This window comes from Spinacia oleracea, chromosome 6 (genome assembly GCF_020520425.1).
Source record: "Spinacia oleracea cultivar Varoflay chromosome 6, BTI_SOV_V1, whole genome shotgun sequence".
Taxonomy (NCBI): domain Eukaryota; kingdom Viridiplantae; phylum Streptophyta; class Magnoliopsida; order Caryophyllales; family Amaranthaceae; genus Spinacia; species Spinacia oleracea.
The window spans coordinates 26,942,017-26,956,745 of NC_079492.1; the positions used below are offsets into that span (position 1 = coordinate 26,942,017).

General features: G+C 34.7%; 1 protein-coding gene across 1 annotated transcript; it reads left to right on the forward strand.

Moving 5' to 3' along the window:
• The first annotated feature begins 5,885 nt into the window (after positions 1-5,885).
• LOC130463023 (uncharacterized) lies at positions 5,886-11,703 on the forward strand. Its single transcript, XM_056832038.1, has 12 exons — positions 5,886-6,199; positions 6,298-6,528; positions 6,654-6,950; positions 7,028-7,468; positions 7,586-7,861; positions 7,949-8,071; positions 10,126-10,457; positions 10,554-10,757; positions 10,846-10,953; positions 11,045-11,126; positions 11,212-11,313; positions 11,449-11,703. The coding sequence occupies exons 1-12, from the start codon at positions 5,897-5,899 to the stop codon at positions 11,548-11,550; spliced, it is 2,601 nt and encodes an 866-aa protein (XP_056688016.1). The 5' UTR covers positions 5,886-5,896; the 3' UTR covers positions 11,551-11,703.
• The last annotated feature ends 3,026 nt before the right edge of the window (positions 11,704-14,729 follow it).

The following is a 14,729-nucleotide window of genomic DNA, read 5'->3' on the forward strand; positions in this document are numbered from 1 at the left end:
AACTCACAAATGAAACCAACTTAGAAAAATAAATCCTAAATAGTGAACTCTCCATTAATCCCGTATGCAAGCATGTCATATCATCACATCAAGTTCCTGAAAACTGCTCACCAAAAGGTGAACAAGGCCAAGCCAAAACAAATAGGAAATACGGGGGTTAGCAAAAGCTAAGTACGAATATATGCAAAACATGTAAAATATTTATATATAGTTGAACATACTTTCACAAACCATTTAATTCAAACTGCTTAATTGAAATCATAGAAGATTCATTTTCCAAAGTTAGAAACTTTCCATAAATAGTAACTTTCCATAAATAGTAACTTTTCAAAAGTATAAACATTTCAAGAATTAAGATTTCCAAAATAGAAACTTTCCAAAAGTAGAAACATTCCAAGAAAAGAAATATTCCCAATATATAAAGTTTCCAAATATAACCATATTCCAAAAGTAGAAACTTTCCAAAAATAGATTCCAATTAGAATATAAAAATCAAACACCTCTTCTTATCTCCCCTTTCTTCCTAAATGTGCACACCCCAAGCTAGTATTCCATCACAAATCTATACATTGGGGTACTAACCAAATAATAGTCAACAAGTGACCCTCGACTTAAACAACAAGTGATGCGTATGAACATAAAAGTTCCATGAAATCCATTCCACCTTGAGACTTTATAAAAGTACAATAATGTCATGAAAGACCATCCAGTTCCAACCATATGATAAACCAACAATCCTCCTTTTATTTAATCGAATCTACTTTTAAAGAAAACAACGAATTTTGAAATAAATATTTATAACTCATCAAAACCAACCAAACTATCTCAAAAAACACTTAAACAAATCCATCATCATATTAAAATCAATAAAAATATTTAACCTTTCAAAAATCCTCAAATGATTTTCACAAATCAAGAAACAATTCAAAATCACTAATTCATAATTTTCAATTTGAAAACAATTAATAATTTGAAGTTAATAATCAAACCATACATATATTTCAATCTATAACAATCTAGCCACATACACGTACCTTGATTAAATAACACCTCACACAAAGATTAGTTTGATCCCGCTACGGATCACTCACGAGTTCCTAACAATTAATAAATAAAACCCTAATTAATTCATGATTAAACAATAAAAATAAATCTAATGGAATTAAATTTAATTCATGAGTTATGAATGCATAATAACAGGATTATAAATCAAAATTTCGAACTCATGGTTTAAACATACACTTTTAAAAATTACGACATTAATTTAGAAGAGTTTAAATAGTAAAAACTGACCATAAAAGAGAAGGCTTTGAAAACAATTGAGGTGTGGAAGTCACGACACTAAGAGGTAGACGTCGGCGGCAAGGAGTGCACGACGGGGGTGTCGTGGTGGTGCTATAAGGATTTTAGGTACGAAGGTTTAGAGCCAAAGAGGGAGAAGAAGTTTAAGAGCGGGCTTGGGAAAGCTCTCAACTTTTGGTGTGAGGAATGATGAATGAAGTAGGGGATATTTATAGGTGTAGGATTAGGATTAGGGTTAGAATGGAACCCTAAGAGGTATAGCCGTGGTTGGTGTTCAAGTTATGATATGATTCTGAATCTAGTCATGATTTTGGTGATATTCGGTTTAGAGTAAAATTGTTTAAAATAGAAATACAAAAGATAAAATCACGAAATTTTAAACAGAGGCTTAAATAATTAATTAAGATTTATCCTGAAATTGATTTATCTCAAAGAATTTGGATTTTTAGGGAATTTTGAATTGGTAAAACTCTTTAAATCCAATTTTAAATAGAATTATCTTATTTTTCCAAAATAAATCCGAAATATATTCTCATAAATATCTTATCATATAAGACTGATTTTATAAAATACTAAACATAATTTTCGGATTTATAAAATAATTTTAAGTTGATTAAAACTCTTTTTCTCCAAAATTGATTCCTAATAGAATTAGGAATTAATAAAATCCGAAAAAAATAATTTAAATTCAGTTTTGAAAAGAATATTCCCTCTAAGAAATTTGAATATTTTCCCTCTAAAATATTTTAATATTAAATATATATTAAAAAAATGCATAAAATGATTAATAAAATGCCTAAAAATATGGGGTATTACAGTCTACCCCCCTTAAAAGAAGTTTCTTCCCGAAACTTAGGACAAAATACCACACTATATTCCAAAAACGGAAGTATCTCAATTTTATCGACTCTTTTAGAAAGAAGAAGATGTTAATGCACATGCATAAAATAGACCAAATTTGCTAAAACTTTACACAATCATGCTAAAAATGGGTAAAAGCGCGAAACTCTATCGCATTCTACCCCCCTTAAAAAGAAAGTTACGACCCCGTAACTCGCCTATTAAGTTTTTGAAAACTAAAGCTCTTGGAATGAATGAATGTGATGCCCTACTATTACAATAAAAGTTTAGCTAGCAAGTAGATCATAAATAGAAAAAGTATCAGCTTCTACTTCATACGCGTTTTCAGCTTCACGATGATTCATAACGAACAATTGTCCCTTCAATTGGGTGGCGTTATTCCCACCTCCAGGTTTGGTGTTGTTGATTCCATCCTGCTGGCTTAATCCTTGTTGGCTTGAGTGTGAGTTTTTCCCATTATGGCCTAGGTTATATGTTGATTCCCCAAATGCTTTCTTTTAGCATTCAAACTCACGATGCCCTTGCTTCTTACAGAAATAACAAGTAACTAGGTTTCCCTCACAATCTGGATGGTCATTCTCACACTTTTTACAAAAGTAGTTCCTTTTAGGCTTATCCTCGTTCCCGTTACTTCCATTTAATAATTTCCCTTCCATTTTTGGGTGAAATTGCGATTCTCTTCCCTATTTTGGTTAAAATTCCCTTCCCTCTTTCCATGGTTAAAACCCCCATCCAGCTTAGGTTTCTTCTCATTCCCTTGGAAGTTTCCATTTCCCTTCCTCTTTTCACCAGAATTTCCGTCAAGCTCTCTTCCTTTAATCCCATACAGGTGAGCTGCACGTCCATAAACATCATCTAAGGATTCAAAGTTAACTCCCCCAAGCTTCCCTTGCAAAGTCAAAGTTAACGCTTGCTCAAACCTTTGAGCTTTTATGGCTTCAGTTGGGACTATTTCAGGTGCAAACCTCATTAGCTATATGAACTTGGTGTAATACTCATTCACAGTCATGGTGCCCATTCTAAGGTTTGTAAATTCTAGGCATTTCGGCTTCTTTAGGTAGGGAGGGTAAAACTTAGCTCTCAAATCTTTTTTCATGGTTTCCCAATCAAAATCAGGTTTGGCCATTAAGTCTTTATTTCGTTGTGACCACCATAGGTCAGCTTCTTCCCTTAGATCGTACACAGCGTTATTGATTTTTAGATCCTCAAGGCAATTGATAGCATCAAACAGTTTGTCAAATTCTCTAAGCCAATTTTCTAGACTTGCAGGGTCTTCCTTTCTATCATAGGTAGGTGGTTTACTAGCTGCTACTTTCTTAAAGACATCACCAAAGTTTTCAATATTACTCTTGCGAGTTACCTGAGTTGTCATAACTTGAGTCAAGTTTTGAGCTATTTCGTTAGGCACCTAATCGCCGTTCCGACTTTCCCTGATCTCTTCCTTCCCCGATTACGGATTATCCCTCTCACTATCTTCCCTGGATAAAGGTGTACTAATAGAAAATTTGCAACTAAAACCTAAATTAAAAAATAATGCAATTAGAATATTGCAACACTTTAGTACATCAAAAACATAACAAAGTACAAGAAAATTCACAATTTTCACCAAATTCCATAAAGAGAAAAAAAAAATCTCGAACAATTCCAAATAAAGGAAACTCATCATCATTAAAAGGTTAAAACTTCCACCAAACTCCTTCCAAGTACATAATTATTAAGTAAACCATTATGCACAAAAACTCACATAAATCGCAACTAATGTCACGAAAACAATTTATTTAGTTATTTTTGAAGAAAATTCGAACCTATCAACCTAATGCACGAAATTTATCATGTAATTCTAGTAAATTCATAAATTAATTTATTAAATATACTTTCAACAAATTCTTTTGATCTTTTTCTAAAATTTGTATAAGTTCAAGTACTCGATTTTTAGTGTGAATACATCAAAACAACATCTTCCCAGGTAGTTAGAGAATTATACACAGCGTCGGTATGAGCTCCTCTTATTCAACCTAGAAAGAAGACATTATGACTGATGGATTCACACCAATAAACTTTTATCAAAAGATAGGAAAATAGTTTTTAATGAAAATATAACTTTCTTTGAAAATAGATTTTCATGCTTAGAATGCGAAACTCTATCATATATGCCCCTTAAATTCTACCCTTAATCTCAAATTTGTTTAAGTTGTAATCCTAGGTTCTTTCATGGCTTAAGTGATACCATTTTGTAACACCCCCAAATTTCTCTCTTTTTTTTAAAGCAACCTTTAATTAAATAAGACCAATCTTGAGAGAAACTTAGGAGTATTGCGCCACGTGATTACGTTAAAGGCTAATTAACTCAACTAATGCAGCGGAATAACTCAAATACTTTTCTTTATTGAATAATAATAGTCAAAATAATAATAGTGTATATTTGATAAACCCTTGACATTTAAATACTAAAATCTAAACTCACAAATGAAACCAACTTAGAAAAATAAATCCTAACTAGTGAACTCTCCATTAATTCCGTATGCAAGCATGTCACATCATCACATCAAGTTCCTGAAAACTGCTCACCAAAAGGTGAATAGGGCCAAGCCAAAACAAATAGGAAATACGGGTTAGCAAAAGCTAAGTACGAATATATGCAAGACATGTAAAATATTTATATATAGTTGAACATACTTTCACAAACCATTTAATTCAAACTTGCTTAATTGAAATCATAGAAGATTCATTTTCCAAAGTTAGAAACTTTCCATAAATAGTAACTTTCCATAAATAGTAACTTTTCAAAAGTATAAACATTTCAAGAATTAAGATTTCCAAAATAGAAACTTTCCAAAAGTAGAAACATTCCAAGAAAAGAAATATTCCCAATATATAAACTTTCCAAATATAACAATATTCCAAAAGTACAAACTTTACAAAAATAGATTCCAATTAGAATATGAAAATCAAACACCTCTTCTTATCTCCCCTTCCTTCCTAAATGTGCACACCCCCAAGCTAGTATTCCATCACAAATCTATACATTGGGGTACTAACCAAATAATAGTCAACAAGTGAACCTCGACTTACACAACAAGTGATGCGTATGAACATAAAAGTTCCATGAAATCCTCGAGACTTACCTGACTACCTGTCTCAAGCTGCAGATGCAACAGTCATATTGTTATAATTCGAACAAAATCAACAAGGGGGGAACATTGCAGATCAGGTCAGCACAGATCAGTGCAGATCAGATCAGCACTGATCTGTGCTGATCTGTTCTGCACTGATCTGTGCTGATCTGTTCTGCACTGATCTGTGCAGATCAGATCAGCACTGATCTGTGCTGATCTGTTCTGCACTGATCTGTGCTGATCTGTTCTGCACTGATCTGTGCTGATCTGATCAGCACTGATCTGTGCTGATCTGATCTACACTGATCAGTGCAGATCAGATCAGCACAGTTCAGTGCTGATCAGATCAGTGCAGAACAGAGAAGTGCAGATATCACAGATCAGATCAGCACTGATCAGTGCAGATCTGATCAGCACTGATCTGTGCTGATCTGTGCTGATCTGATCAGTGCAGATCAGTGCTGATCTGATCTGCACTGATCAGTGCTGATCTGATCTGTGATATCTGCACTGATCTGAAATCCTTCTGTATGCTAGAGCACTGATTTGCTGCTGCGCGCACATTTTGTAACCACTCTTCTGTATGTTTTACTTGATGCAGGAACAACATAGGTACGATGAATGAAAACCAAATTGTTGTTAGGCATGAATCAGAAGGTGGCAAGACTCCCACAACGCGTGACGAATCACAAGATGTTAGTACGATTACAAAGACCATTAAAGGCCGTGGTCCGTCAAAAGGTGTTAAAGTCGCTAAGCCTATGTTCCTTGAGTATAATGTATATAATGTCCCCGATGGACAATGGTCTCATGAATACGGGAAGCAAGTTGGGAGTTGTGCTACTAGAATTAATATTAACGTCCCATTATATCCAAAGGTAGATGAGCAAATCAAGAAGGGGTTTTGGGAGGAGACTAAGGTAAGCATTGGATATTAACTTGATTTGTATATTTTAGGGATTATTTAATTTGATTTAAATACTATTTTTATAATTTAACTTTTTTTAATTATTAACAGCTTATGTTCCACATTACTGATGATTCTAATCATTCGAGGGAGAAATATTTTCATTCTTGTGTGGCGAAACGATTTAGTTGTTTCAAGAGCAAGTTGGTGCGCCGATGGATAACTATGAAGGAAAAGAAGCCAAAAAATCAAACAAACAAGATGCCTTGGGATGTCTACAACCATATCACAGAGGATGATTGGAAGACTTTTGTTAAACATTATTTCCTGCCAGAGTCATTGGTAATGATAATATTTCTTTAACTTGTCCTTAAAGAGTTTTTCATGTAGCAAACTGACATTGGTTCTAGGACAAAAAGTTATCAGAAAAAACATTTATTTCCATCTTTTTATGTTGTCTTTGACAGCTTCGTAGTGAAAAGGCGAGGAAAAGTGCATCATGCAACAAGAACCCACATCGCACCGGCCAAAAGGGTTATAATAGAAAGCGACTAGATTGGATAAAGGATGGACGACTTCCACCAGATGCAGCTTTACCTATCTCGAGTAGCTCCTCGGTGAACTCATCAGTGACCTCAAATGTTAATAGAGTTAGAAAATACAGATCAAAGGAGTGGATTTTGGCCCATCAAGTACAAAATAAAGAGGGAAAGTGGGAAATTGACCCGAACGATTCAGAAGTTGTTGAAATCGCAACAAAAGCTGTAAGTAGCGATAATTAATTAATATTTACTTGCTTTGATTAGAGAATATAAAGTAATTTTACTTTCCTAATTGGCAGTTAGAGTACATCGCAGAAGAGGAAAAAGGAAATCTTTCTTTCGAACAGGGTGAGGATGCCCTCACTAAAGCTATAGGGAAAAAAGATCATCGTGGGCGTGTCAAGGGAACAGGTGGCATGGTTGGTATCAAAAAGGCTTTCGGTCCGTGTATTCGACATAGTAGAAGTGACCATGGTGAAGCTTCATCAGAAAATTACGAATCAATCAGAGCTTCTGTGAAAAAGGAGTTTGAAGGTGAATTAGAGAAAAGGGTAGAGAAGAGGGTGGCAGAGGCCCTCCAAAAGCAACTAAGCACCTTGTTAAAAACAGGACAACTAAACTCCATTTCTACCCCGATACCTGATGACCTCCACTTAAATGATTCTGCCAGAGTTGACCTTGATGTTAGTGCTACAAGAACCACTCGTCACATCTTAGTGCCGCAACCACGCGAGCTAAAGGTACGACGTAGTCACTCTTTTTTAACATAGTTGCTTGATCCTTTTATGTTTTTAGTTGACATTTACTTAATAATCTGTATCACTTACAAAGTTGCATTGAAACCTTTGTTTATGAAGGAAAGGACTCCATGTCGTCTTGCCCTTGAGGAGAAAGTTTCAGGCAACAACATTGTCGTGGCGGATGGTATGGTACAACCCTCAGATGGTGCATTGCCCCAACATTTTACATCGATGAAGCCTGGTCACTATAAAGTCCAAGTTGATTTTGTTTACGACGGACATGTTGATGATATTCTTCCGGTACCTACGGGAGATGGTTTCACTAACTTAGGCGGTGCTCTGGGTAGTTTTGTGCAATGGCCCATACACTTAGTGATTTTCGAAGACGGCGAGGTATATATGTTTTATTGTTTAGAATGTATATGTTCACGCAAGCACATTCGACATCTTACCTACTCTTGTTTTTGTTGAATTTTAAAGGATTGTATTTCACCTCCTAAAAAGAAGTCCAAGTCTAATGTTTCTAAAGAGAGGGATGGTAGCTCCAAGAAAAAGACAACGGTGTTAGCGGCCCAAAAGAAGACAACAGACTTACCATCCAAGGTAAACCCTCTAAAACTCATTCGAACCTAAAATGACATTTTCGCTCCCAACTTTGAACTAAAGAACCTAAGGACTCATTTGATTCTTATTACACGACTAATATGCATAGTTTTAAGTTTCTAAAACTCATTCGAACCTAATTATGCACATTTAAGGCTCGTTGGGTCGTTATAGGTCATATATTAACCTAAAATGACATTTTCGCTCCCAACTTTGAACTAAAGAACCTAAGGACTCATTTGATTCTTATTACACGACTAATATGCATAGTTTTAAGTTTCTAAAACTCATTCGAACCTATTTATGCACATTTAAGGCTCGTTGGGTCGTTATAGGTCATATATTGAGCTAAAATGACATTTTCGCTCCCAAATTTGAACTAAAGAAGCTAAGGACTCATTTGATTCTTATTACATGACTAATATGCATAGTTTTAAGTTTCTAAAACTCATTCGAACCTATTTATGCACATTTAAGGCTCGTTGGGTCGTTAAAGGTCATATATAGAGCTAAAATGACATTTTCGCTCCCAACTTTGAACTAAAGAACCTAAACACTCATTTTAATCCTATTACATGACTAATATGCATAGTTTTAAGTTTCTAAAACTCATTCGAACCTATTTATGCACATTTAAGGCTCGTTGGGTCGTTAAAGGTCATATATAGAGCTAAAATGACATTTTCGCTCCCAACTTTGAACTAAAGAACCTAAACACTCATTTTAATCCTATTACATGACTAATATGCATAGTTTTAAGTTTCTAAAACTCATTCCAACCTATTTATGCACATTTAAGGCTCGTTGGGTCGTTAAAGGTCATATATAGAGCTAAAATGACATTTTCGCTCCCAACTTTGAACTAAAGAACCTAAACACTCATTTTAATCCTATTACATGACTAATATGCATAGTTTTAAGTTTCTAAAACTCATTCCAACCTATTTATGCACATTTATGGCTCGTTGGGTCGTTATAGGTCATATATAGAGCTAAAATGACATTTTCGCTCCCAACTTTGAACTAAAGAACCTAATGACTCATTTTATTCTTATTACATGACTAATATGCATAGTTTTAAGTTTCTAAAACTCATTCGAACCTATTCATGCACATTTATGGCTCGTTGGGTCGTTATATGTCATATATAGAGCTAAAATGACATTTTCGCTCCCAACTTTGAACTAAAGAACCTAAGGACTCATTTGATTCTTATTACACGACTAATATGCATAGTTTTAAGTTTCTAAAACTCATTCGAACCTAATTATGCACATTTAAGGCTCGTTGGGTCGTTATAGGTCATATATTAACCTAAAATGACATTTTCGCTCCCAACTTTGAACTAAAGAACCTAAGGACTCATTTGATTCTTATTACATGACTAATATGCATAGTTTTAAGTTTCTAAAACTCATTCGAACCTATGTATGCACATTTAAGGCTCGTTGGGTCGTTATAGGTCATATATTGAGCTAAAATGACATTTTCGCTCCCAAATTTGAACTAAAGAACCTAATGACTCATTTTATTCTTATTACATGACTAATATGCATAGTTTTAACTTTCTAAAACTCATTCGAACCTATTCATGCACATTTATGGCTCGTTGGGTCGTTATATGTCATATATAGAGCTAAAATGACATTTCCGCTCCCAACTTTGAACTAAAGAACCTAAACACTCATTTTAATCCTATTACATGACTAATATGCATAGTTTTAAGTTTCTAAAACTCATTCGAACCTAATTATGCACATTTATGGCTCGTTGGGTCGTTATAGGTCATATATAGACCTAAAATGACATTTTCGCTCCCAACTTTGAACTAAAGAACCTAAGGACTCATTTGATTCTTATTACACGACTAATATGCATAGTTTTAAGTTTCTAAAACTCATTCGAACCTATTTATGCACATTTATGGCTCGTTGGGTCGTTATAGGTCATATATTGAGCTAAAATGACATTTTCGCTCCCAAATTTGAACTAAAGAACCTAATGACTCATTTCATTCTTATTATATGACTAATGTTAATTGACTATTGTTATAGGAATTTTCGCATCCAAAGAAGTCGAATTCTAAGCCTAAGTCCAACTTAGAGGTCGTGGGTAGTTGTGATCGTAAAACACAAGAATCAACCACCAAAAGCAAGAAAGCGGGACTTGTACACGATGCAATTCAAGGTCTTGGCCCGTCATGCAAATACTTGCAGTTTATCATGACTTCGGCGCCTGATGATATATATGATAATACTACCATCCCATTGGCGGCCTCAGTTTGGCACTCGGATTTTGATCAAGAAACATACATAACTGCGTCTGATATAGGAGAGTTCCTTCGCGGGGCGTGCTTAAACATTTCAGCGATCCAAGTCTACATATTGTAATTAAATGTTTTATTGTTGTTAATAAAACTATTATTTCTTTGAAGTTTTTTCTCTTTATCGATCTTAATAGTGTAATCTTGTTTATTTTGTAGGTGTTTATTGCACGATCATGCCAAATCATTTGAAATGTCTCGGATTTCGTTCATTTGTCCCGAGATTATGTCAAGCACTAGAATCAAGGCCGACCCTGGAGCGCCAACAATGTATTTGAAAAACATTTTCCAAGCTGAAATTGAAAAGGAGAAGATGGGTAATCCTAACCTAACTAATTGGTTTTTAATCCCATATAATCAAGAGTAAGTGTGTTATATTATATAAGTTTCATATAAAATATTAATTATTATTGTTATTAAATATTTAATATATCATTTATAAATTATACAGAAATCATTGGAATTTATACGTGATGGACCTACGTAGAGGTTATGTATATATTTTCGATTCTGCTAGAGATCCACGTCGAACAGATTATGCATGGGGAATCTTGAGTTTGTAAGTTCTTTTGCTTACAAATTACATTAGTCTTTAAGAAACCTAAGCCAAAATCATATTCATGAGTACCCATGTTTCGTTAATTTTCTAGGGCATACCAAGTGTACAAGTGCAATGGTGGGCATTGTCCGAATAAAACGAGTTTTAAGTCGTGTAAACCCATTCATATAGAGGTATAACATGTTTCTTAATTAGCTTTTTGCTTTGTTTTTATTAATTATTGGCCTTGCAAGATAAAGTATTATGTTTCTTAATCAGTGTGCTCAACAAATCGGCGGAACTGAGTGTGGCTATTACGTTATGAAGTTCATGTTAGAGATAGTCACGTTACAACATGACTATGAAGGCCGGCTAGATGAGGTAATTAAGTAACTAATTGATTCGTATTCTAGACTATTAATACATTGTCATTAGTTGCTTGAATGTTAAAATGTGACATTTCATTTGCATTTAATCGATCTAATATATGCTCCATCAATTTTTTGTTTTTGTAAGGTCTATACTCCGAGGACTGCGCCTTATGCTAGTGAGGAAATTGATGTGGTTCGTGAGCAATGGGCGAAGTTTTTTACCACCAAGTATTTATTATTGACCTGATGGCGCTTGATCGTGTTGGTTTAGATGTTATAGAACAATCTTTTATGTTAAAATGTATGCGTACTTTGAAATTGGAACGTAAATGTATTTAAATGTATCGGTATGTGCACTTTTGGTTTTGGGATATATACAAAACTCCAGTTGTTGTTTTTATATTTGTTATACAGGTTGCGTTATTCTATTATTGTTTTGACAGGTTTCTATATTTGGTGCAAGGCACTCTAGGTATCCCTAAACAAAATTAGAATTTTCCCGCCAAAAGTGCTTTTTTGCAGCGTACATATATGTTGTACGCTGCAACAAGGGAAAAAAATTTCGCAAAAATTCAGACTTGTTGCAGCGTACAAATAAATGTACGCTGCAAAAAATTGAGTAATTCAGACTTGTTGCAGCGTACAAATAAATGTACGCTGCAAAAAGTTGGGTCTGTTGCAGCGGGCTTTTATATGTACGCTGCAACAAGTCCAAAATTTTGCCAATTTTTTGGCACTTGTTGCAGCGTACATCTAAAAGCCCGCTGCAACAAATCACTTTTTGCAGCGAACATGTACGCTGCAACAAGTTCAGACTTGTTGCAGGCCCCCCAGTTGCAGCATACGATGTACGCTGCAACAGGGGTCTAAAAGCCCGCTGCAATAAGGGTTTTTTCTACTAGTGATAATGTCATGAAAGACCATCCAGTTCCAACCATATGATAAACCAACAATCCTCTTTTTATTTAATCGAATTTACTTTTAAAGAAAACAACGAATTTTGAAATAAAGATTTATAACTCATCAAAACCAAACAAACTATTTCAAAAACCACTTGAACAAATCCATCATCATATTAAAATCAATAAAAATATTTAACCTTTCCAAAATCCTCAAATAATTTTCACAAATCAAGAAACAATTCAAAATCACTAATTCATAATTTTCAATTTGAAAACAATTAATAATTTGAAGTTAATAATCAAACCATACATATATTTCAATATATAACAATCTAGCCACATACACGTACCTTGATTAAATAACACCTCACACAAAGATTAGTTTGATCCCGCTACGGATCACTCACGAGTTCCTAACAATTAATAAATAAAACCCTAACTAATTCATGATTAAACAATAAAAATAAATCTAATGGACTTAAATTTAATTCATGAGTTATGAATGCATAATAACAGTATTATAAATCAAAATTTTGAACTCATGGTTTAAACATACACTTTTAAAAATTACGACATTAATTTAGAAGAGTTTAAATAATAAAAACTGACCGTAAAAGAGAAGGTTTTGAAAACAATTGGGGTGTGGAAGTCACGACACCAAGAGGTAGACGTCAGCGGCAAGGAGTGCACGACAGGGGTGTCGTGGTGGTGGTATAAGAGTTTTAGGTAAGAAGGTTTAGAGCCAAAGAGGGAGAAGAAGTTTAAGAGCGGGCTAGGGAAAGCTCTCAACTTTTGGTGTGAGGAATGATTAATGAAGTAGGGGATATTTATAGGTGTAGGATTAGGGTTAGGGTTAGAATGGAACCCTAAGAGGTATAGCCGTGGTTGGTGTTCAAGTTATGATAGGATTCTGAATCTACTCATGATTTTGGTGATATTCGGTTTAGAGTAAAATTGTTTAAAATAGAAATACAAAAGATAAAATTACGAAATTTTAAACAGAGGCTTAAATAATTAATTAAGATTTATCCTGAAATTTTCAGGATTTAATTCAAAGAATTCATATTTTTAGGGAATTTTGAATTGGTAAAACTCTTTAAATCCAATTTTAAATAGAATTATCTTATTTTTCCAAAATATGTCCGAAATATATTCTCATAAATATCTTATCATATAAGACTGATTTTATAAAATACTAAACATAATTTTCGGATTTATAAAATAATTTTAAGTTGATGAAAACTCTTTTTCTCCAAAATTGATTCCTAATAGAATTAGGAATTAATAAAATCCGAAAAAATAATTTAAATTCAGTTTTGAAAATAATATTCCCTCTAAGAAATTTGAATATTTTTCCTCTAAAATATTTGAATATTAAATATATATTAAAAAAAATGCATAAAATGATTAATAAAATGCCTAAAAATATGGGGTATTACATGTGTCCTCTAGAGGATGTTTCTAGGGCTTAGTGTGCCTTTTTGCGTTGGGCCTGCTATAGATAGATTTGGGATTTTATTTTCCTAAAGAGAGGTTTCTTAAGTGCCTGTCTAGCATATGAAGGCCACGTGTCACTCTCAGGAAGACTTTCAGACTAGGCCACATCACAAACGAAAATTAGGAGATGGGGCACTTTTTCGCGGCTATTAAGGTGCTTACGTCATCTGGTGTTGCCCCATCTAATCTTGACACACTCTATGACTTGGAGGCCACACACCCCTATGCCCCTTCCGCGATTTTACCTTCTTCTTTGCTTGGTGGAGATGCTCTTTTTGTCCATAAAGATGTGTTGTTGGGCAGGATCCATGACCTCCCTAAAGGGACTTCCTGTGGTCGTGATGCGCTTAGAGCACAACATTTCTTGATATTTTGGGAGGAGTTGCTTCTGCGGTTGCTGATGATTTGTTAGGTTCCATCACCGGGGTGGTCAACCTGTTTCTCAGCGGCAAGTGTCCTTGCCATCTAGGGAATTTACTGCTAGTGCCCCTTTGACTCCCTTGGTCAAGCTAGGGGGTAGTATACGCCCTATCTCTATTGGCACTGTGTGGAGGAGACTTGTTTCCAAGGTTTATTCTTCTATTAGAAGCTCCATGAATAATTATCTGTAGGACTTTTAGTTTGGTGTGGGCGTTCCTGGGGGTTGTGAGGTTGTTTTGCACTTCGTGAACAGGCTCATTGACTCTAAGGGTGATGTAGTTAGGATTTATATACTTTTGGTGGATTTTAAGAATGCTTTCAACCTTGTTGATAGGAGTGTCCCGCTTTAGGAAACTAGGCCGCGGTGGTCGTCCATTGCCCCATGGGTTGAATTTTGATATTCTCAGCCTGCTAGGCTCTATTATGATGACTTTATCCCTTGGTCCTGCCAAGGGGTTCAACAAGGCGATCCTTTGGGCCCTTTATTGTTCGCCTTAGCTTTGCATCCTTTGGTTCATTCCATTAATCATGCTTGTAAGCTTACACTCCAGGCTTAGTATCTCGATGATGGTACTATTGTAGGAGATACTCTCATGGTTGCCAAGGC

Bases quoted from the DNA above. Each gene is read 5' to 3' on its own strand.
- LOC130463023 (XM_056832038.1), top strand. From the start codon at position 5,897: ATGAATGAAAACCAAATTGTTGTTAGGCATGAATCAGAAGGTGGCAAG. The intron at 6,951-7,027 runs GTAAGTAGCGAT...CCTAATTGGCAG, and splicing joins TTGAAATCGCAACAAAAGCT to TTAGAGTACATCGCAGAAGA. The intron at 11,314-11,448 runs GTAATTAAGTAA...TGTTTTTGTAAG, and splicing joins ATGAAGGCCGGCTAGATGAG to GTCTATACTCCGAGGACTGC.